The 24,337-nt window shown below is 41.8% G+C and overlaps 1 protein-coding gene across 2 annotated transcripts in view; it reads right to left on the reverse strand.

Annotated features, from left to right (window-relative positions):
* Positions 1-24,337, reverse strand: part of LOC122867164 (growth arrest-specific protein 7-like) — a 62,217-nt gene that overhangs the window by 27,165 nt on the left and 10,715 nt on the right. Inside the window, exons 2-6 of one of the 2 annotated variants that reach the window (XM_044177571.1) lie at positions 22,394-22,510; positions 14,786-14,903; positions 5,091-5,168; positions 3,869-3,957; positions 2,537-2,590 (exon numbers count right to left, since the gene is read on the reverse strand). In XM_044177571.1, coding sequence (XP_044033506.1) covers positions 2,537-2,590; positions 3,869-3,957; positions 5,091-5,168; positions 14,786-14,903; positions 22,394-22,510 — 456 coding nt within the window. The remainder of the gene's footprint in view (positions 1-2,536; positions 2,591-3,868; positions 3,958-5,090; positions 5,169-14,785; positions 14,904-22,393; positions 22,511-24,337) is intronic. The other variant, XM_044177572.1, reaches the window with a different exon arrangement.

Genomic DNA, 24,337 nt, shown 5'->3' on the forward strand with positions numbered 1-24,337 from the left:
CCATGACCTTTTAATAACTTTTAGTTATTTAAAAATGTACAGGGTTCTCGTTTTAAAAATAGTCAGCTGCTAGTGACAGTTGTCTTTTCAACTAGCAAAATCAAGAGTCATTGGCCAAAAATAAGAAGCTGCTTTTGTCTACTTCTGTCTGAAATCAAGGACCCATTGTTTAAAACATTACTAAGAATTTCAAGTGGTAAATCTGCCACTCTTATCATTATAAATTGCATATGTGCCGTGCAAGAATGGAAAAAGGGCTTAGCCAAGGGTCAAATTACCTCTTTAAGTCTTGACCTTTACAGTATCAGTTAAATTGGTACCAAGTGTAGCTCTCCTCACCTCGCTTTCTCTCTTGTTTCCTGTTAGAACCATCTGTTTATCAGTAGCATCACTCTGGTTGCTATGGAAGCTGAGACATACACCACCCCCCCCACCCCAAGCTTGTGGTTTTAAATGTACAGTAAAAAAAAAAATTCCTAAGAAAATAAAAGTCAGAGAGAAATCCATAACGTCACAGCAGCACCTCTGCTATTTACCGAGCATAAGGCCCAACAGGATGCGACGACCTGACAACAGAGGAAAAATCATCTGGATGCTGGTTACGATGATGTCACTGTGTATCTGTATACTAGCAACTGAAAACAAGAACCAAACACTTCTCACAACAGTGGATTGGAAATATAGAGAAAGCAACACTGAAGAGGAAATTAATCACTGTTGGGCCTCGCCTAGCCTCACCACGTGTCAGGGACAGGCCTACCTGGAAAGGCCAAAGCCTTCACTAAGAGGCTTGACTGAGAAACAAAGAGAACAGACAATAGGAAGGAGAAGGAGATTTCGTTTGAACCCAACATGAGATCTCAGTTGAATCTAAACAACAGACTCCTATTGGATGAGACACGCAAGACAGCGCATGACTACTCTATTAAGCCTGGCGCCCCACACTGCCGTTGCCATTCCACAGTAACCCATTTACGAAAGGGGGTGCATCACGTCTCTCTTCACAGTAACTGCTGTTACCACAAGAAGACGCTTTTCACGTGAACTTTAATTTCCCTAGGAAGAGTCTTAACTCGCTGGACGAGAAACAGACTGTTTTGTGTTTGCTGAACACTTTTTGGATCCTGATCGTTTACTCCCCATAACGATTCCATACCAGCAGAAGAAATAGACACGGACTGGCCGTTCCCTTCACGGAGAGCAAGATCACTGCTGAGCCCCTCTTCCTACCAATGTCGTCCGCTGTTCTCCTTTGCTGCGCCCGAAAGGAACACTTTAGCCACTGGACCCGGCTTCGTCAGCGTCCGAGTCTGAGAGGAACTCCGCTGGACAAATCCAAACCAACTGACGCATCAACCGCTAGCCGAGAGCCATTTCATGTAAGAGGCTTGTGTCTGGACAGAGATTGCTTTTGGAAAGTGACGGATCGCTGCGTTCAAATTGCTGTGTGTTCTTTGTGTTAGCAGGTTCCATTTTGTATCTGTACCACGTTGTTGGGCTGTTTTAACTGTGTCAGGCTAAGGTCCAGTAACACGGCTGTTGTACGAAAGTCTGCTGCCAGATTACTGTGTGATAAAGGGACAGCTATTACGCTTTGCCATGGCATTTGAGATTCCTTGTGCCTTACTCTGTGTGCTTTCCTCTCTCTTCTCTCTCCACTAATCCACACATCTTTACACGTACATTTACACGCTTACACACATCTCAAACGGCCCAGATAACGTGGCTTAGCCAGCTAAGCTGCACGTTATCTTGAGGACAAATAGAGCTCGTCCTCCCGTTTTAGCTCTGTCCCTCTGTTTGAGATTCGCGGGTCTGCCCGCAATTTGGTGACGACCACCCACATGGCCGCCACCTTCCTTGCACCCCCCTCTCTATTGTCCACACACACACACACACACACACACATAAACACACACACAAATACATCTTACATGCTTGCTGATTGTTGTATGCTTATTGTGTTTAGACTAGACGATAGTGGTTGTTGGTCGAAGTTATTGATTGCTAATCAGTGCTACGGTTAAATAAACACTATTGTATCTTTTAAAGAGCAGTTGCCTGTGCTTATTGTGTGTACATGTTGTGATAATAGCTGGTTGTGATGGTCAGTGCTCGGATCTCACCCTTCACTGTCGCCCCTTTTAATGTGGACAGCCACCTTTGAGACTGTTTTTCACATTTGATTATTGGTCCCTGATCCCAGGGTGGTGCCCCGTAATTATTAATCCATATCAATAATTTAGATAATATTTACTACTAGTACTCTGTACATTTTCCCAATGCGTTAAATATATGTATTACTGTATTTTATGCAGACAACTGATGCAGCAAACAAATATCTGGGAAAATAAATCCCACCTGGGCAATCTGCACTCCAGGAAATTTCATTTTCCAATATTATCCTTTCCAAACTTGGGGAAAAAAATACTTAAGCTCTCTTCTGCTGGTATCAGATCTGGTCCTTCAGGGCTACTGTAGAGAGCCAGGGTGAGTTCATGGTTAGTTAAGAGTTCCCGTTAGTTGCCCCACTCACCGTGACCGTGGTCTCCTTGTTATGTTTCCTGGTGGGCGACGTTGATCCCGGGCTCTGCGGAGAGAAGAAGGACGCTCCGTCAAAACCTCCGTCCTCCGTGTCAGACATGACTGCTCAACATACACACACTGTCATTCGCACGCGCACAAACACAGTTGTTTTCCTGGCGAGCACTGTTAGTGTCTGACTGGTGTTCTCTCTGCTTCTGCTGCTGCTGCTGGTGTGTGTGTGTGTGTGTGTGTGTGTGTGTGTGTGTGTTAGTGTGTGTGCGTTGCTGTGCAGAGTAGGGAGGATAGTTCTGCAGAGCAAAGCAAAGCATGGTTGGCTTTCTCTCTTTGTGTGTGAATGTGGATGTGTGTGTGTAAATTCTAACACTTAAGCTTAGAATAGAGTAATTTCCAGTGTCCTGCGATAAACCAACAGTGTGAGAGTGTATGGAGGGGACAGAAATATAAAGTGAGATGAAAAGTATAAGGTAGCAAAAGTGTGTTTATATTTTTTAATGACAGGGTGTGTGTGCACAAGAGTAAGATGCAGAAAAGGAGAGAAATGAGGAGACGGAGTGAATAAGTGGTGGGTGGATCCTGTATAACTGCACCCTGGTTAATTATGATCAAGGGAGCAGATACTGTAGGGGGGATTAATCTGCTCTAACTGCTATCAGCCTCTCCATTAATAATAAGAGGCAAAAGAGAGAGGAGGTTTGATCATCTGAAATGTGAAAAGACTATATCATACATCATTATCATCAAACACAGGCCGTGTTGTCTGTGACTTATTTTTATGACATTATAATGATGCTATAGGATGTAGGTTGTTGTTTCCACAGTTTTGTGTGTTAATTTCAGTTGAATCATTACATTGTTGAGAGTAGGGCTGGGTACTGAACCTTAAAGCTGCACTAATCAATATTTTTATATTTACAATGGATTAAATGACTACATGTAATATGAAAGGGGAAGCTTGTGGTGACCAAAACCACAAAGAATTATCCAAAACAGTAGTTCCCCTCAGCTGTATGGAGTGTTTTAAGGTCTTTCAGCCCATTGTTTTGGTTTTATGGCCCGCTGCATACTTTAAACTCTAAGTATGCATATCATGATTTTGATTCCGCCAGGGGACCTTTGTTGCATGTCATACCCCTCTCTCTCCCCTGTTTCTGGTCTCTCTACACTATGACATGATGTAAAAAAGGAAGTAGTATGACATTAACATGGCTCACTGGAAACTTTTTCAGCCAGAGTTTATGCTCTCTCAACAAAATCTTTAGACTGCGGTGAGTGTGTATCGTGTTGTCAAGGAATAGGAATAACAATAGTCAGACAGCTTTACCTGTGGCTCTGTACTGCTCTTCCTAACCAGACTGTTGTGTGAATGCTCCACATGATGCAAGGGACTACCACCTGAGTGAAATCCATTCACTGGAGAGAAATGAGAGGAGAGAAATACATTTCCATTAGTTCGTTGGTGTCTGCAGATGTATGTTGTAAACTTGTGCTGGTCCAGGGAGAATTTACTTATCTTTATGAGACAAACCAAGCCAGTGCTGAACTCACTTTTTGTTTTTGTAGCTGGATAAATGTCTTTAATGGGACGAGCACACATCAGTCAAAAACAGAGATCTGGATTGGGTTATCCATCAGTAAGTTTGTGTGTAAGGTCCGTCCTAATTTCTTAGTAACTGCTAGCTAGTTTCAGACTAGTCAATTACAAAATTGGGTTGCACCATTAAAACTTAATGAATGTCTGAGCTTGTACAGACCTTAGAAATGTGTAAATTACTATACTATGTAAACAGGAAGTTGCATGCTTTGTAAATGCAGGTGTGACTTTGTTTTTCTATATATGGAGAAATACGTGTTTCAGAGTTAGTAATATTCATGCTGTTTAGAATGAAATGGGAAATATCCTAGGCGTATTGGTAACAACTAATCTCTCCTAAAGAATAATTTTTTTGGTGCAATCCGTTTTTTTTATTTAGTAATTTAATTCAGTAAATCTCCACTTGCTAAACACTTACTTTATAACTAAGCAAAGTTTGAACTTGTGAACAGCTGGTGCAACGAGCTCCTGTGCTTAAAAGAAATTTATCAAGAATATCGTTCACAAAGCCAACATGAACAAGCATTTTCCCATTCTGTTACCATGACTTTCCAATTAAAAGTATCTAAGTAGGTGTGAGAGATTTTGCTGTTGGGTTTGAGGCGAAACTAAGAAGTTGTTTATGATAGAAATCATACAAATGAATGAGGGCTGCTTCCAGCATTTGAGCACTTCTTAGAGTGGGAAACATCTCACAAACCTTACTGGCTCTCTCTGTTTATCTGCTTTTAGGAGCAGGGCCAAAAGAAAGACAGTGGAGGCCTTAGTTCGGCAGTTGAGGCTACAGATAAAATTAGTCACAGGAAGTGTCTAAGTGTATGTGTTCGGTGTGCATAAGCGGGTGCTTTGTGCCACTGTGGAATTTTAAGAGAATTCACAGCCCCAGGCCACTAAAACTTGAGGAAGTTGAAGTGATAGAGAGTTCAGATGGAGAGAGATAGATCTGTAGTACCTGCTGGCAGGGAGTTCTTGTGTCGGAGGGAGGTCTTGGGGGTCCCAGGTGCACTGGACGGTCTCTCCCATGTCGTCTCTGAGTGTTCAGGAGAAGGGGAAGAAAAGCAATGAGAGCAGTACCAGCTGTCATACTCTTTTTGTCCTTTTGTGTAACAGTGTTAGAACTATTTGTGGGTAACAATAAGAAGAAGTGATTCCATCCATGTGTGCAAACTTGGCACTTGTTGCAGTCAGCAGTTCCACTCGGAAAAAAAGCACAGATCCTACAGTGTCTTACAGTACAGTTGTGGTGATGATTGGGGTCTATTTTGTTTTTTAATACCCTAACCAATCAGTAGTGAGTCTGCAGACATCATTTTCTGTCAACACAAAAATGGTAGTGGTTTCTAGGAGCAGTTAACTTTTGTAATAACAATCAGAGAAATATGTCAATCCAAGAGTTGGTATTTCTGTAAGTCACAACTGTGTCTGTGAGCCGATGGGGTTTGAGCATGAGTAGTAGGGTCCCGTTGTATGAAGAAGGCTACGTTAAACTTTCACTTATTTCACCTTGGCACCAAAATCTGTTTCTGAACAAATGTGAGGCAGGAAATAAGCAATCCAGTTGCTGAATCTCCACTCATATTAGATCTACAAGGCCTAATTTAAAGGTTTGTTCTGACTTTCGAAAGGCAAGGGCACTACTGCACTGCTGGTTGTCACTGCTTTTCTAGCTTCTCTATTAGCTTACTACTATAATTTACCATAGAGGTTAGCAAGTTAGCTAACATTAGCTTGCAGTTTACTGCATATAGCCTGTGGTAGCTCATTAGCCGCCAGCATCTAGCTTTCCAACAAATGCTGTTCCAATAAACTTACGACGTGTGATCAGCAACTAACTATATAACTATTATCTATTATGTACAGTAACTGGCTAACATTAGCAAACATGACTAACAGCAAACACAGCTTACACAGCAATGTGTTAAGTATTAAATATTTGACCTCAGCATGTGACAGCAAACTGTAGAATGGCATGTGTCAGCTAAATTCTCCCATTGGGAAAACAAGTGGCCACCATCATGGCTAAAAGCTAGCTTAAAAAGTCTCTGACAGCACCCAAGTCCCAATGTTTTTTTCTTATGTGTTTCTTGTTGCAATTTTGAGAACCGTACTTCCACGAATAAGATATTAACGTCACAGTGAAATGGAAGTTAGAGCGCCTTGAGCGTCTTTAGCTTTAGGAATGTTCAGATGTGATTGGATCACTCAAAAGCGAGCGTGGCTTAGCATAGAGAGATATGGAGCTGCTGTGGACTGTGGACTCCACACACACCTCCCTCATCCGTGTTAGAGTGGGAGGAGATGAATAAATTAGCCCCTTAAATTTGCCAGTTAATATCAGAACACACGCCTCTTACTTACATAACGGCACCCGAGTCATAAAAAATATTTTCACATTTTACAGGAAAAGAAAGGATTATTTCGATATAAATATGTGTCATAAAAATCACTTTTGAGTGATTTTTATGACACATATTTACCATGTTAACGCAGGATTAGAACTTGGGAAACGTATTTTTCATTTCACTGTGTCTTCAAGAAAAATGTATCTTGGGACATGTTAACGTGTTTGACAGCCAATGAGAGTCACAGTTGTTGTCACTTTCCTGCCACACAGAGGTGTTTTAGAGGTTCAGTTTAAGCACAATGTCCCACTGAATAACCTTTTAACCTGATCATGGGTCACATTTCTCGCCCACATCCAGGCGCTGTCTCACTCCCTCTTCCTCTCCTTGCAGTTCTCCTACATTAATTCTGTGTGGCCGCTTTTACATACAGTATGTTGGTGTTCGGGTCTGTAAAACACTCTAAAACTGATGGAAATTGTTGTTAATGACTATTATATATAAATTATCCCCGCCATTCAAATTGAGCAAATACTATGACTATCGCTCAGCGTTCCATTTCTATCCGCACCCCCAGCTCTGACTGACTTCCAGCGTCTCTGACTGTTCAACAGCCACGTGCCCCCTTCACCTCAGTCATTTAAATCAGGGCTGTTTTAATCAATCATCTGTTGTCTTTTACAGTAATGCCAACTGAATACAACAGGTACAAGCTTTTAGCCAAATAAAAGGAATAATGTTTCACAAATTTGATAGGTTTCTAAAGGTTAACTGAGCTCCATAGAGGCACTCATACTTTTCCATCATCTGCCCCCATTTGACTTCTGCTGGTAATGATGCTGGAGAACAAAGATACAAAAAGCATGACCGACAGAGACCCTAATATAGAAGGGCCCACTTTGATTTTTACTCCCATGTGTCCATTCTCACCACAGCACTGAGCTCAATTAGCCCTTTACTGTCAGCATAGAAAGAAGAGCACAGACATGTAAAGAGCTCTTATTTCATTTGGGTCTTTTTGGCTGGCTCTGCTCTATTTGGCGCTGCTTAGAAGAGGAGACAACTGAGCCAAGCCCATCAGCTCAAATGACACGCATGGAGGGGATAACTGGCAGCAGGCTTATGGAGAAAGGCTGTGCCTTCATGTTTGATGTACAACACCAGCGCACAGCCTTTACTCACTGGCCCTAAATGCCTCAATTTCTCTCAGTTAGCTTGTCATAAACAAATCGATACTGTGAGAAATATAGGATATTGATGCAGTAAAATATAGCATAATCTATTTAGCTCAGGGAAATTGTTATTGTGACTGCCTTGCCAAAAGGGATAGCAGTCCAAACCATTTAAAAAATGATTTATATTACATTTAATCTGGCTCTTGAAATGCAGATTGCTGATCATTTCTGTCAAACAGGTGAGAGATCAGACTTGGCACCTGCCAGATTCATAGCTCCAGATACAGTGATACATATGCAGCAGCAGCAGCAGAAGTAATTCTCATCAGCCGCCTTGTCACAGACGAGACGCTAAATTGCCTTGATAGTCTTGATTGTGGAATATAAACCCAAGTCAGTTCCATTTACCCACTTTACAATTTGTGGAATAGTTCATCTGCCCTTTTCATGCCTGTCATGGTTCTTAATGATTGAATTCATGACATCAGTGATAGTATGTAGCATGTAATGATTCAAGCTGCATGAGGATAGGGTCTTTTATGAAACATAAAAACATCCATTAATGCTTTTCTGATTCACTAAAGCCAGTCACAACCACATTTTCATTGTGCACGCATCACTGGTTCAGACTCACCAGAGTGTAGCAGCAACTCAGTGGCTGACAACGGAAGACAGAAGTGGCAGTGTAGCAGATGTGTATATGAATGTATGAATGAAAATCAGTCAACAGCAGTTCAAAAAAACAAAAAACAAAAAAAACACCCCGGCATCAGCTTACTGTCCACCAACCACAGCACGAGTGATGCGAGGCATCCCTGATTCTGAACGGGGAGAAGGAGAAATGGCCTAGTTAGCTTTGACACTGTTATATTTCATTCATAACCATATGACACTGGTCCTTGATGCACTAGCTACCTCCTGTCTCTGGTTTTTATCAATCACAGCCCATTCACACTCTGTATTATCCCTAAGAGGAAAGGCCTGTGACAAACAGCGCTTAAGGGATCTCCTCTCCTAACAATAAAACAAACACAGAAAAGCAGTAGATGCACTGTAGCTATTGTGGAAAAAAAGTTAGCATTTACAGTTGCATAAGACTATGACAAGCCTCTGAGTGGGCAGGCCGGTGAATGCGTTTGACTGACAGCTGAGCTGACAGTGGCACAGACGTGCAGTGTAAACAAACCTCTACTGGACACTGGCTTACAAGCCAAGGACAGACAGCATTTTGTTATCAGTGGTATTTAAGAATAAGAACCCCCATTTAGTATCTAAACTGAACAATGCAGACATTTGCAGGAAAGAGAGCTGAAATGAAACCAGAACATGTGGGCTCTGTTCCAGAAGAAAGAAAACCAAGCGTAACTTCGTCTCAACAGTTTGTCTGTAGGACGGTAAAATAAAATAAAAATGGAATGTAATATTGTTATTTGTAAAGCTAATGTTTATGTTTTTAGCAGCATTAATGAAATCCCACAAGACCACTGTGGGTTAAAGGTCACCAATGTGACAGACTGAAGCCAGTCGAGTAAAAAGTTACTGCATTATGGTGTCAGGACAAATAGCCGATATTACAGCTAAAACCTTTAAAAGATGACATTAGATGAAAGCGTGGGTCAATATCTTGGGCAAGAAAACTGATGCGATGAAGTATGCGCACTGCCACGCTGGTAAACTAGAAGCTGTAGGTTTTTGAATGCTAACAAATTAATGGTTGTTTCATTTTGTTCAAATCAAATTTGGAAAGTAAACCCCAGATACATGTTGCACTTTTTCAGAAAGAGATTTACAGAAACAGAAGCTAGTGGAATAGCGGCTAGCCTGAAAGTGGCGTCAGGACTTTGATTACGTGCTACAGCTGACTAGCTAATTAGCTAACGTATTTAACTCAACTCAGCTTTATTTATATAGCACCTTTCATACAAACATGCAACAAATGCTTCACAGATCAAGAGCATTTAGCATTTACTGTACTTTTCCCAGTGGATGTTTGGGACATGTGTTTATGTTTATAATGTGGATAAGAAGAAGACATTAGCTTAACTTCCCTTCACTTTTAATGGCCGTGTGACCAAAAAGAGCCACAGACTTTGAACCGCACCGCCAGTAGGTTTCTAAACGAGCCCCCAATTAGCTAGAAAGCTAATGTGGGTGGTGGTTCAAAGTCTGTGGCTCTTTTTGCATTGTGGTGTAGGCTGTTCTGTGGCTGTGACAGGAAGGTGACATTATTGCTTTATGCAAATATAGGTTCAAATTCTATTATTTGATTTGTCGCAGAAAAGGTTTCAGTCATAGTCATCTGGACACAGTTTTCAGAATCAAGACGAATCAAGTTCTTATAGTTTAGTATGAATCAGACTTCATTGAAGAATACCTGAAAACTTAGGGGACTGTCTGTCTGCTGTAAATCTACAGTATGTGTGTTGGGACTGTTGAGTATTTGGTTTGGTGTGTTTATAAAGCAGCCCACTGGTCAGGCTGGGATGAGTGGAGAGTCTTAGGAGACGGCTGGTACAAACCGCAGCACACTGCACCGCTGCACCCAGCAACACAGGAAGGAAAACCTTGAAAAAAAACCCCAACAAAACCAGCTCTGACACAAGGACATGCAGCCCTCACCCACGCACACTGCTCTGTTACTATGGCGACGCTGAAACACAAACGCACGCATAAACACACACGCAGGACAGTATCTAATCTAGCTGAACTTTAGCAGAACAAAAGGGAGGGCCAGCAAAAATAGCAGAGATGCTATAAATACCGATTGTTTCAGGAAAAATGTTATCAGATGTGTTTGTTTGGAAACAGTTCCTGCGGTGGTGAATTTGAAAGAACCACACGTCTGTAGTACAGTGAGGTGTGTGTTAGGACTGAGCGTTCTCTAGGCTTTCATTTAGTCATCATGCAGCAAAAGACACAGAACATAAGTCCTGGAGGTTTTCTGTGCCCTCAGAGGCCAGTTTTACAACACCACAGCAACAATAGTGCTTTCTTTATGAGCCAGGATACAGACACTGCTGGTGTGTTTTTTTTCCACGCAAAAAGTTATGAAAAATTAATTCCTCTCTTAGGATATATTGTGGAGCTCTTTTGTTTCCAGCACACCACTCTTGTCATTTCTGACTCTGTCCTTCTGGAATATGATCTGTTTTACTACTAAAGATAAGCCAAACCCTGTCACATGAAGACAAACCAGATCTGTCCAATTCCCACAGGATTAACATGGAGACTCTGGGGGAAGAGTCAAAAGTTTTGAGGTTATCTTAACTGTTAAAGCATCTAATAACGACACATATAAGATGGTCCCAAAGAGCCCAAAGAGTCTTGTTTGTTTCCAACTTTTTGACATTAGCACATTCTGCATCTAATTTAATCTAAAGAGAGAAGGAGAGGAGGAAAAGGTGGAGCGACTCCCCCTGGTCTTGTTGCTGGGTGGAGCCCTCAGCTATTTCTAGATCCCCTCTCGTGGCCACAATTTGACCACTGCAACCAAGATCAGAGACGTACATGATGTGAACAGCTCTGATGTGAAGCTGGTTACACTCTTAAGTGACTGCTAAGCCACAACCCCGGTTACATGAAGGACACAGGTGAACTCGTTCCAACCGATTTCTTCATTTAATGGCACGTGATTTAGGGTGCTTTCACACCTGTAGTGTGGTTCATTTTGGTCTAGTCCGGTTCGTGTTCACACTGACTTATTACAAACAAACCAAGAGCTGTAAGCCTGAAGTCATATAGGTAACTCATTCATTGGACAGTTTTGGTGATGTCATCCTGCATCATCAGTGCTATGTAGACTCAAGTCAGGAAGTAAAACTCTGACTGATAGCAAGTCATGCAGCATTGTATATGTTTATTTATTTTCTCTGGTGTCACAAAGAGCTCACAAAGAAATAATTGATTATGAGCATTATTACTCGAGACTGTAACTAGACCTCATATATCGTATATAAATAGTAAACAGATAGAGAAAGGCATTTTTAACTGTAATATGAGAGCATAGTTACTGTGTGGTTGCTACGTTTCACTCACTTTTTAATGAGAAACTGCTAAGACACTCCTTTTCACTTTCTAATGTATTAGGGAAAATCCTCGCATGACGTGTTAACATAGTTACCCAATAATCTTGCATAAATCCAATCCAATCCAATAAATATAGGCAATACATCCTTACAGAGATTGCTTTCTTAACAAGTCACAATCAGCAGATGAATTCAACAGTAGTTTAGTTTCTGAATTCATGCTGTTGGTTGGTCTGCTTTATTTTCACACAATAAGTGAACTGCACCACACTTCAGTTGGAAGCGGACTGAAACCCTCTTTTAATAGCAGGCTCAGTCTGGTTAAGTCCACGCCAAAAAGTTTGATAGCCAGCTTGCCATGGACTTTGATAGAGTTCATGTACTTTCTGTTACCAAAAAGTAGCTAGCTCTACTATGCGAAAATTACCATTTTGTGACAGTACAGCTGTCACAAAATGGTAAGCCAGATACAATATATCTAGGTAAAGATACAATATATCTTTTTAATAAACTTTGCGAGCGACCTGAGCTAACATGCTTGCTAACATGCTTGCTAACTGTCCACTCTCGTTAGCTCAGACAGCTTCCCCCCCTTCAATAAAACTCTTATTGAACAAAATGATGTACAAACCCAAGAACAAAATGCAGGAGGACATAAACAGCACAATAGAGAGAAAATAGAAACAAGCGGTGCCTGACTAGCACCAGCATGTCCCGGCTGGCTAGCGTGTTGGCTGTTAGCTCCCCACCTAGCCCTGCAAGTAGTCACTACTTCACCAAGCTCCTAGAACCAAATATTTTGCGAAGACGCACAGATGAATTTTGATGTGCCACGTCTTAAGGATTCAAAAATGTTCTTACATGAGGCCCGTAGTCGCTGAGTCGTGTGTGGGACTGGTGAGCCCTGCGTCTGAGAAACCTGCACTTTCTAACCTTTATTACATCCTGAAGTCAAAGGCACAAGACGAGATATTAGTATCATCAGTCAGGTTTTACAGTGAGGTCACCCAGGGATAGTAAAAGCAGGCTATGTTGCTATGTCTGCGGAACAGAGAAGGGTATTAAGTTGTCTCCATGCCAGTGTGTGTGAATGTGTGTGTTCAGGGAGACACTGAGTGGTGATTGTGTTGACAGAAACAAGGCACTATCAGCAGTATCAGTTCTTCTACGCCCTCTGTCTCTCACTGGTACCATGACTGCAGTAGAGACACAGACTGTACATTTAACTGACATATGAAATCGCTCAGGTATCATTTTTATGATAAATACAAGCCCCCTAATGGAACATTTTAATGAAAAATATTGCTTTATTTTCAATCCAAAGTGTAGCTCAGAGTGAGGAAGGAAATCTTTTTCTTTTTGCAAAATGACAGATTAAAACTGGAAAATGAATGTTTTTAAGCACATCTTTAAGAGAGTAGTACTAATCTAAGGTGTCACCTCCGGAGGATCATCGCCAGAAACATGTTTGAACTTTTTGTTGAAAACATTTAATCTTTTGCATTTTGCCCCCTCAGTCACTTTGATAAAAAGTAATCACAGAGCAGCCCTACCAGATCACAGTAGTGCCATTTGTTGCTCGCAAGTACCAAAATGCCCAATGTCCACTAAAACCTGCACTGGGTAATAGCTCTATGCAAAAACATGACCTGTTTTACAGTATGTGGACCGGCAATAAAGAATGTGCGGATCCACCTGATTGAGACAATATGGATTCATCCTGCTCTACTGTCAGGCTCCGCTCACAGAAGGTAAAAAAAATCCAAACTCTTTGACTAAACTGTTGGCTTTTCCAACCTGTCTGATCATCTGACTTCCCATGTTTCTGGCCCAGTTAGACTTCTTTTTAGTGATGACGCCAAAATTCCATATCTTAACAATTAACTTGGTGAGTACGGTGCTATTATTACAGATGGTAATGTCAGCTAAAATTACACAAATAAGACCCACATTGTAATAAACTGAAATAATCCTATAAGCCATGCTGATTACATTGCCTTTTCCTAAAAATTGAATCCTCATATAAACAAATGCTGTCATTTCACATTGTGGTAGATCAGAGATTTTCAAACTGCCCCAAGGGGGCAGATAAACGTCCATAAATCCGCTAAGAAATCATAGGAAAAAAACACCCCTCAACTGCAAAACCTGCCTGAGAATCATCATGTTTTTAAGTTTTCTTCAGTACCACATTAATCCAGTGGTAGTAGTCTGTACAAGCATGAGTACATGACGTGAACCACTAATAGCTAATTCAGTTGTCTCAATCTTGTCTGAGGGGGGGCTCACAATGTCTTAAATGTTTTGGCCTGATGCCTTCTGAATGTGGGCAAAAGCTGAAAACCAATTTCTGAAGCCTAGATCCAGGATATGTAATGTCACTTACATACAGTGAATACTGAATGAGCATTAAAGGAACAGTTCAACATTATGGCCGATTAGCCTAGCTTAGCATATAGCCTGGAAGCAGGGGAAACAGTAAGCCACTAATTAGCATGTCTCGTATTTACTTAACCCGTACACAAACAGAAATGTAAAAACTACAGATTGTGGTTTTTGGGTGAGTTATGTTCTGGAACTATTTCTTAGTGAACAGCAACCTACAATGGCTGTGAGTAGCTTCCTGCAGTCTTGTCACCACAGTGAGGTTGCCAGGTTTGGTACCATCGTGCCTGTGTGGAGACCAAAACCAAACCTGTGCTCATTGATATGGCAACCAGCGCTATAGATGGAGACGCTGCGCATACATACTGGGCGGAAGGATAAACCGTTGTCTGTCACAAAATAGTTGACCAACCTGTAAGTCCCCCTAAATTACAAATTGTTGTTTTTACTTTTCTGTTGGTGTACGGGTTAAGCTATACATTGTGTAAATAAGACAGCTCTAGAATTGTTGGTCAACATATTCCTAAACTTTGGACAGAGTCAGGCTAGAATTTTTAGACTTTATGCTAAGCTAAGCTAGCCACATCCTCACTCCAGCTCCATACTTAACGCACAGACAGAGATTGAGATTGATATCAGTAGTCAGAGCAGTTACATAAAATGTGCATCCCTAATAAGAGCAAAATATGTCCTGGACTATCACATTTCATTGACTCTTACCGTTGCTTGTGGTGTTGACGTAGTATCGCTGCCCTTGTGGAGACATGTAGCATCTCCAGAGAGGAGGCAGGGGGTCTCTGAGGTCATCAACAGGGAGATGACTCAGAGATGCTGTCCTCTGTCGAAACAGAAAAAGCAATTACAACATCAGTAAGTGTCAATACCAACAAAAAGGCTCATCAGCACAATGAAGGTGAATTTAAACACCATGTTAGATCCAGGACAAAGATTTATTTCTTTAATTGAAATAACTGCTGGAGATAAACAGATAGAAGATCGAACAAAACCACCAAAGATCAGGCTACACAAGAGATGAAGTAGAAATGCAGCACTCAGCTCGGGTTCAATGAGGTTCTCATTTCCTCAAGTATTTCACAACCAGCAACCAATGACATCACAGCGGAGCAGGCTGAGCTGCCGCCGCTGCCACACAAAGAACAACAAACTGCCTCTGCTCTGCAGTTGGACTGAGAGACAGCATACGTGCACACAACATACAGCCAAAGAACACGAGAGAGCATGTAAGCAAACTGCACACATCTGCTACTGATTAGCAGGAAAACAACAGGCTGAGACCATTGTAACACGTCGAGGTGGAGACTTGAGAGAACCAGATGAAATTGCATATCAGCTACAGTTTGGTTTTCGGGGGTCCATGCCAAGTCATTCAAGCACATAGAAGAGGATGGTTTTAGTAACTGCAAGGAAACTCAATCCAGTCTCTGCAGACTAGATATGAATACAGTAGGAGAAGGAGGAGGCTTTGCAGTAATCACAGGCATAAATGACCGTTCGCTAAACCCCATCTCTGAACAGCAATTGTCCAATCATAGCTTCACAACCATAACTTGTCATAGAAGGCCTGCCAAGCGTTGGATTTCTATGTGAGTGGTGTCCACGGGGCTAGAGTTTGGAGGGTGGTGTCTTTTTTTAGCCTTTCCAAAACCAAAAATACTAGAGCAAAAGTTTAAGGAATGGACTAAACAGTGTGTTTTTCTTCTCTTATGTAAGCCGCAAACGTTAGCATTTCTGGCTAACTGGTTTACTAGCCTTACTTCCAAGGCCAAGGAGCGGTTCATACTACAGTATTTTTTGGGGGGGGTCACAGGTTACATTAAAAAATCTCCTCCTCATCCTAAAAGCTTCTCTTAATGGTAAAAATGAAACATACTGTTTGAAAATATGATATGAAAAACCCATCCAACGTCTGTCTTTATTGTCCATCTATGTAAGCTAAGCAGCCAAACACATAAGAATGAAATATGAGCCTGATCTTGCATTTTTCCTTATCATACTTACAAATACTAGGACTAACTGGCTCTACACTGCAGTACAAGAACAATGCTGCTCCTTTAGTTCCTTATCTTCTATATGGCTCATCAACTGGCGAGGATGCTGACTTTTTGCCCAGAGCATGTAGCTTAAGCATCGATGTATTGATATTGCTGGCTACGGCACTGCCACTCAACTTTGCTGCTGATCTGTCCCAGTGGCCACCCGTTGTACTGCAGTGATAAAAATCCCCTTCAGCCCAAAAGCCATTTTCTCCATAGACCAGCATAATAAAAGAGACGTCGTTTTTGGGGCTTATGCGCTCTGAGAGCAATTTTCGATGAAATTATTGGACGCCATCTTGGAGTCCAATATCCAGTTTACATCCTTGAGCTTTAGCCTCTGTTAGCATGGTACATGTAGCCATCAAGTGAATATTTAAACCCATTTTTCTCATTTTGAAACAAATCAGCTGGGGGAAAAAAGTCAGCCAGGGACGTTGGCATTTTCAGCTAACGCACAGAGCTAAATTTAGCTTAATTAGCTTGCTAACTATAACTGATAAAATCTGCCAGTGACAGTCATCATTGCAGCGGTCGCCGACTACAAATGAGAAACCTGCTTTTGCCTGCCTCTGTCTGAAATCAAGGACCCATTGTTTCAAAAATGACTAACAACTTCTATGGTAAATCTTCCATCGTAATCATTGTAAACTCCATATATGCCCTGCAAGAACGGAAAGCATGACAGGCAAAGCAACAGTAGCTAGTGGTGATGCATTTGAACGTCACAGAAAGGCACAACCCAGAGCAAGCTATATGATCCTACACCAATCAGTACTGTAGGCTATGGGTCAATTCAGCTATTTGCATGCTAGAGAATGAGAACAGGAAACTTGCAATTGAGGAAACCAGTAATCAGTTAAACTGACAGGCCAAAATTCTCTTCTCTGACTCTGAAAAGTCTTGGGAGGCCACTGTGGAGACGTGTTTGGATCAGGGTGGGTGATAGGAAACGGGAATGCTATTCATTATCATTAGACACTGCCACACACCAGGGGCAGGACAGAGAATATCAGCTCTAAGCAAACATTTCTTCATAGATATTTACTATCTCATCACCCATTTCTTAGGGGTAATCAATCAGTAATAAGTACTGATTTAAGCATAAACTGTCCCTGGAGGTAAAAGCTGCATCGCCTCAGAAAATTAAGTCCTTCTCTGCACTAGCTGGAAAAAGAGAAAGGAAGAAACCCAGAGCTCTCTGGTCCCACAGGACTGGAGAGTATGAATCCATGTCAACCCCGGGTGACTTATGACTGCATGTAATTACACAGTCCCTGACAACTTTGCAGTGATGTTTTCCCTTTGATGGTCTCGGTGGTCACTGTTATATTTATCCTTCGTGTGCCTTTGGGATAAGGATTTGCCTAAATAGTCCAGTCATTTCCTACAGCAGTGAAAAGTAGTCATGGATATAACAATGGATAAACTCCAAAATGCCACTAAAGAAAATATGCGCTATTTTCAATCATGTCAGTGACACAGGATCACATGTTTATGTACTGAAAAAGAAATGGAAGGAGAAAAAAGTCGATACGACTGCCAAACCACAGTTACAGCTATAGTGAAGTTAAGTGCTACAATACATGAATGTGTGGAGAGGCAAGGTGCCCTTCACTTGTTCCACATGTTATTCCTAAGTCAAACATCAAGGGTAATTATACATTTGCTTTCACTGTTCTAGTGTATAAGTGTGTGAAAACAGGACGGAGCAGGAAATGAGTGAAAGCAAGAACGGACTGACCTGCTAAGGGCCCCAAGGCAAAAATGACCTGTTTGGCCCCCCTCCCCCCAGTTCCTCCCCTCAAGCCTCATTTCAACTGCATGGTACGGCTCGGCTCGCTTCTGGTACCAGGTACTTTTCTTGATTTAGTTTTCCACTGCAGATAGTAACCCCTCAATGTAGGCGTGATTCTTAGCTGACACCGCATGCAACTGCTGTGACATCATCTTCACCTTTACACAAACACAGGAACTCTAGTTGGATCCTTTCATCGGCAACCAAAAAAAGGACGTCTGCACTTTGTCAATTGACCACGGCGTGGAATTGCGGGCTGCCATCTTTAAAGTCGAGTCGAGTGAATAAAAAAATTTGGCTGCTGTTGATGGTAGCCTGGCTATCTAAAAATGGTGGGTTTGTGCCAGATGTCTGGTGATGATTCTCTTTGACCAGTCAGTGTTTTAACTCCGCCTTTTAGTTTGCTGGTTTATTGTTTATTTAGCAAGAACAATGCACAATACATGTATTGTACCAGATATAGCTAAAAGCTCATTTTAATCTGTAGTCCCTGAGTGGAGGCCACTAGCGATGTGCAGGTTACCTTTAGTATCAGGTCGCTTGGAACCTCGACTGAGGTGATACCAAAAAAAGTACCAGGTACTATCCACAACATTTGACAATGACCAAAAGAGAATAGTTCCAAGCGAGTCAAGTCGAGCCTTACCATGCACTGGAAATTTGGCATACTGTGCTGTATATGTATGTAACTGCATTTAAGTGTCAATCTGGTCAGCTTGAATACTACCTGCCCCCCCCACCGGATATGGTTTGTCAGATAATTTGTGGTATTTTGCTTTAACACAAATTCATTTAAGAATATGCAGCAGTGTAATATAGGTATTAATATTAGATGTAGACAGAGGGCCATACAAGACTGGACATAATGATAATGCAGGTGCCACGTTAAGGCCCCTATCATTTCAGTGTATATTGTGATTTAGAATATTACCAAACAAATGTGCAATCCATGAAATTACCAGTAATTGCTACACGGTGAACCTGGGGCCTTCAGATCTGGGGGCCCGGATGATAATCAAGTCTTAGGTGAAATCCAGTTCACCAAATCCAGTTCTAGGACTGGGACTATTATTCTGTGTGTCATGGTCCTGGATGGCTAAGCTGATGGAACCCAGAGGTTCAGTTGCTCAGGCATCACAGAATTCATAACAAGAAGAATATACAAACTCTGCAGATGGTAGGCAATCTTTTTATCGACTTTTGGTGGAAAGCTATGTTAGGCAGGTGTAAAGTAACAACAAACACGACTTTTAATGACAGATAGAGGTGTCTTCCATTGAAGTCAATACATACCAAGTAAAATCAAAGATGGCACACAATTTCTTCCTCAGCTGCTCAGCGGTATCAGTTTTCCTGCTATGCTCAGTGACTATAATATAGTAATATAGTGACGTTTTTATATTGCATTATTGATTTATAACATGATACAGTGAATTTTGCTGGAAAATCAATTGAGAAACTGTTGATGGCTAAAATAATCCGACAAGAATGTCTACCTAGCAAAATAATACCCGGCAATTAAATATACTTCATCAAATTTATGGAAATCTAAAAATCCAATATTGTCATATCATATCGGCCAACGCTGAGTGAGTCTGTTTTATCAACATTCTCCTGCAACCTGTTCCATCAGATTCAGATTCCAGATGAGTGCGACCACGTACTGCGGAAACAAAAGACACTTTCTTTGCGTTTCCTGGTTGCTTTCCTGTTGGCTTCCTTCAGACACGACGTTGTTTGGTCACATGTTCATCATCAGTGAAATGATACCGCAGTTTTTCTCTGAGCTAAGCAGAAATGGCTCTCAGAAGCAGGCAAAGACAGATGGGAGTGGGCCGCTTGTAGTTGGAAGGACACGGATAATATGCAAAAATCTTGGACATGAAGATTTTCTTTTTTTAAATCGCAAAGTGCCTCTGAATCTCCTGTGTAAGTTTCTGTCTCTTGAAACATCCACAGATCCGCTTCAAACTGAGTCTCACAATTGTGTGTGTGTGAACAGTGATGTGAGCTACAAAAGACAGAGTTAAAATTCTCCTCCCTGACAGAAGTTTGTGACAGATCTGACAGTCCTGTCATACACATTAAAAACACCAGACATGAGTGAGAGAATGGGAGCACCTTGGTGGTGGGAAGTATGACGAATCTCAGAGCCAGCTTGTCTCGGCATATGCAACATTAAATAATGCACCATTCCAGATGGTTAACCTTCGAAACCCCAGGCTGCCTTTGGCTCCACATTCCCAGCATGCCAGAAAAGCCCCTGGCAGAGAACACAAGGACTCATCCCAGGCTGCGATGACTGAGGACAGACCGCAACAATCCCTGCTGCTGTCTGTGAGCTCTGCAGACGCTTTTCATTGAACATGCACTAGTCATCACAGCAGTCATTTGAGAAACATGAAGATAAGCTAACACAGGAGCAATATTATTTTTACCAACAGACTGTGAGCTGGTGAAATGTGCTTTAACTAAAATGTAACCATCAGATACTAAATATGATCATCTGCTTCAGTTAATGATTTCCGACATTTCGCAAAATAACTTACAACCACCTGACAATTTTAAAAGTTGTAATCCAAAAAGCTGCCCTAATCAATATCTATATATTACGGATTATGTGTATTGTGAAAGGTGTCAGTCGTTGTGGCAAATTATGACGAGAATTGTGTCTTTCAGGTCCTTGTGTTGATGTTGCAGCCTGGAACTGTGCTGTTTCAGTCTCACCGCTCTCAGGAAACTATTTTCAGTGAACAAGCTCCAATAAACCCACTGTGCACTACGTTCCCAGCGCCAAACAACAGACAGACAAAGTTTGCAACTAGCCAGTAAACATAGTGGAGCTGATTTAGCGATAGACCAAAACAGAGCTAAAAGAAGAGTGAATACTGGACTTCCATTCATCAAGTGGCCAGAAACGCGACTCCAAATGGATGACAATATCGCTCCGTGCCTACTCTGCTAGATGTGTGAGTGAGCAACTGTTTGCTAACAAGGTGCAGCCTTTATAAGGTGATAATATGCCGATGTTGTGTTTAAAGCTTGTTGCACAACCCCCCAGGGGCAAAAAAGGTTTAAGGATTATAACTTAAAAAAAAAAAATGAAAATAAAAATGAATTCTATTCTATTTTATTATTCTAATTTGAGTAATACGCCTAAAATATAAATAAACATGGTTCAAGTGTAAAATGCTTTCATGCAAAGCTTGAACAATTGAAAAAAAGCCAAAATCATGATTCCAGTTATTTTCAGTGGTTTAAAAATAAATGAGGAACTGTAATATGTCGAAATGTTTATGATGCTAAAAAAGAAGAAACCAAATACTTCACTGGTCTTTTTGGAATTATAAACAGATCCCAGCATTTTCTTTTTCAGATTAGAGACATTTCCCACACACCCCCCAAACACAGGCAGCATCTCTTATTATGGAAAACAAAATACCTCATGGTCTCCCTATTTCAGTGACACTGGCTCCCTGCCTGGAAAACCAAGAATAATTTGTTAAATTCCCTTGGAAAATGCTTTTAAATAAATAGCCGGTCTTGCTTTGAGGTCAGTCACAGAATAACAGTGCAGTAAACTTGATCCTTAGCCCTTCACCTGGATTTTAACAGCCTCAGCTGAGACCTGCAGGACAGATTCTGCTTGTTTCAAGTTCAAACCCAGGGTATTATCTAACTTCTAGTGAAAATTGTAATTGTCATAATTTAAGTAATTTACTTAACAATAGGGGACAGAAGAAAGAAGCAGGGAGGCTTACTTTGAAAAACTGCCGTCAGTTAAAAGGTCAGGAAAGGGAAAAAAGATTAGAAAACGAATAACTGGACCCTAAAACATCTCTCTAAAGAGTTAAATAAGTTCATACATAAACATAACTCATGAGTAACTATCATGTTATTTAAAAAATCCATGGGACAATAGAATTAATCGCAACTTTGGCTGGATGTAACATACAGAATAAGCTCATTGAGTTCATTCTTCCACTGCCGTCAGAGCGATTCGGAGCAGTTTCCACCGCTGAGCAACAGCTAAACACTTGAGTCTTTCAGACGGACTCTCAAAGCGAGTGACAAATCCATCCCTCGGCTTTCAGCAGGTTAGCAGCGTTACTACACAGACACGGATTGTCCTGAAAAGGTGAGTCATCAGATGCAACTGTCGCTGTCTACGATCACACGGGTTGTGAAATGCTGGTCACCCACTCACTGGCTGTGTGGAGGAGGACCGGTGTGCAGCCTCAGTGGTCCAGAGTTTCAACAGACTGGATTACTGGACAGGACTGAACGTTTAGCTGTGCTCACACATGCCTGCCTGACTCAGTACCTCCTGACTTGTGACAGAGTGTGTGTGTGTGTGTGTGTGTGTGTGTGTGTGTGTGCAAGTTCATGTACGGTTCACTTGGTGTAGTTACAAGTGTGAGTGAAATGGCTTTTTAGCCATGTAACTTGTTCCTGTGTGTGTAAGCAGAACCTGACCTCTGGTGAGCCCTGTGGAAACATCTGGATTTGAGGAGAGGAGAGTCTGTGTGGGTCAAGGTCTGTCAGAGCAGCTGTCCTGTTTCCAGCTGGAAAGATCCAGAGGCGGAGAGGTTCCTGAACATGAACATGAGGTGATATGTGAGCTGTTAATGATGTGGAAATGATCCTAGGCTACAGCACCAGGGGCCGTGTATTAAAATGGTCTTTATACAGTGTAGTTTTATATTAGCTTAACTTAATTTGAATGCAATCCCAATTTTCTGCCTTCTCTCGCCTAGTTTTGACCACTTAAGCGTCGTGTTCCGCGACATCGGCCCACGGAGAACCGAAAACAGAATGATGTTGTCGGTGCTGTCAGGTGGAACAGTGAAGCTGGTCCCTGGCAGTTTGTACGGATCAACTACGTCCTGCAAGTCAGGAAAGACAGCAAGCTGTGATTGGTCGGGGGCCAAAGTGTTGTCGGCCATGTTGCTCGCTTCATGAACAAACCTGTGAGTAACTGCTTGAGCATATTCTGCTTTAGTCATTCCCTAAGATGAACATTTTCAAATGAGGCCCCAGGAATGACTGCAAGTCGTTCTTCTCATGTCTTCACCTCATTACAATTAGCCCTTCCTGAGTGTGTGGCATGCTTGTCTACTTTGCTACACTGTCAAGACATTTCATACTGTATACAGGCATGCAGGTCTTTAAGAGAAACCAAACAAATTCCAGCTGTATACATACTGGAGCAGAGCTGTAAACAGCCGCAAGCAAGCACACAGCCACAAACACAACGTCTTTTTCATGATGAGATGCAGACGGCGAGCGTGGGCCATCTCTAGTCTGGAGTTTCTACTAAAATAGAAGCGAGGTACGCAGTGGATGTGTACACTGTGATGTTTTTTTTGCTCCCTCTCCTACCTCATCATGTCAGAGGAGCATGGGAACAGAGGTGTGACAGACAGGGGAAGTGTCTGTTTCCTATTATTCACTCATAAATACCTCCACCTTCCCTATCTGCACACCCCAGGTTACGGGGGGGGGGGGGGGAGTTCACAAACCGAACGCTGACGCTAGTGACAGGCTTGTGTCTGTGCGAAAAGAGACACAGCCGCCCAATCAACACTGTGACACAGGAGGAAAATGGCGACGCACAGATGCGACACTGGCAGTTGTCGCTGCTTAATAAAAATCGGAGGCCTGCTGAGGGCTGTCAAGTTATCAGGTAAGCATGGAGCCTCAAATGGATTACTCCGGAATAATGATATATTTCAAAACTATGAATTATATTCGAAATATGTGAAAGAGATGAGATTTAGACATTTCCAGAGACCCCATCTTTATATTAAGAAACCCCACTGGTGGCCCTGACTAGGGCCATTTGGGATCTAGCGCCAAAGTGGCAAAATTCATTAAAAAGGGACAAAATTTTCGAAACATAGCGCATTGATTTTATAACTGAAAAGTTAAAAAGAGAAATAAAACGCACTCGGGCTCAATTGCTCAATTAAATACACTTGGGGGGGGGTTTCTGTTCCAGGCTCGCTTGGTCTGGTGTGACCAGTAGCTTAAGGCGGCCAGTGTTAGCTAATGTTAGCAAACTGGACTAGCGGCAGATATTGCTGTGTAACTGACATTACTGAGTCAGTTCGCTGACTTCAGGGCTCTTTCACAATGCTGTCTATGACTCCAGCGTGACGGTGCTACTGACACCCTAGATTCAGCAAAAATGACATAGGCTCACTTTAAAGCCTGAGCTGGACAAATCTTTTACTAAAACCTTTTGTCTTCACTCATGTTTTATTTGCAAAATAGTACAACTGTTTCAGGTTGTCATTTATCCACATAGTAATTATGTAATCTAATGTTTCTGGCTAAACCTTGAATTTGCAGCATACATTAGACGAAATTGTTCTTTGGGTGTCGGCGTTTCGAGTTCTGAGTTCTTCAAAACTTGTA

Source organism: Siniperca chuatsi, linkage group LG20, assembly GCF_020085105.1.
Source record: "Siniperca chuatsi isolate FFG_IHB_CAS linkage group LG20, ASM2008510v1, whole genome shotgun sequence".
NCBI lineage: Eukaryota > Metazoa > Chordata > Actinopteri > Centrarchiformes > Sinipercidae > Siniperca > Siniperca chuatsi.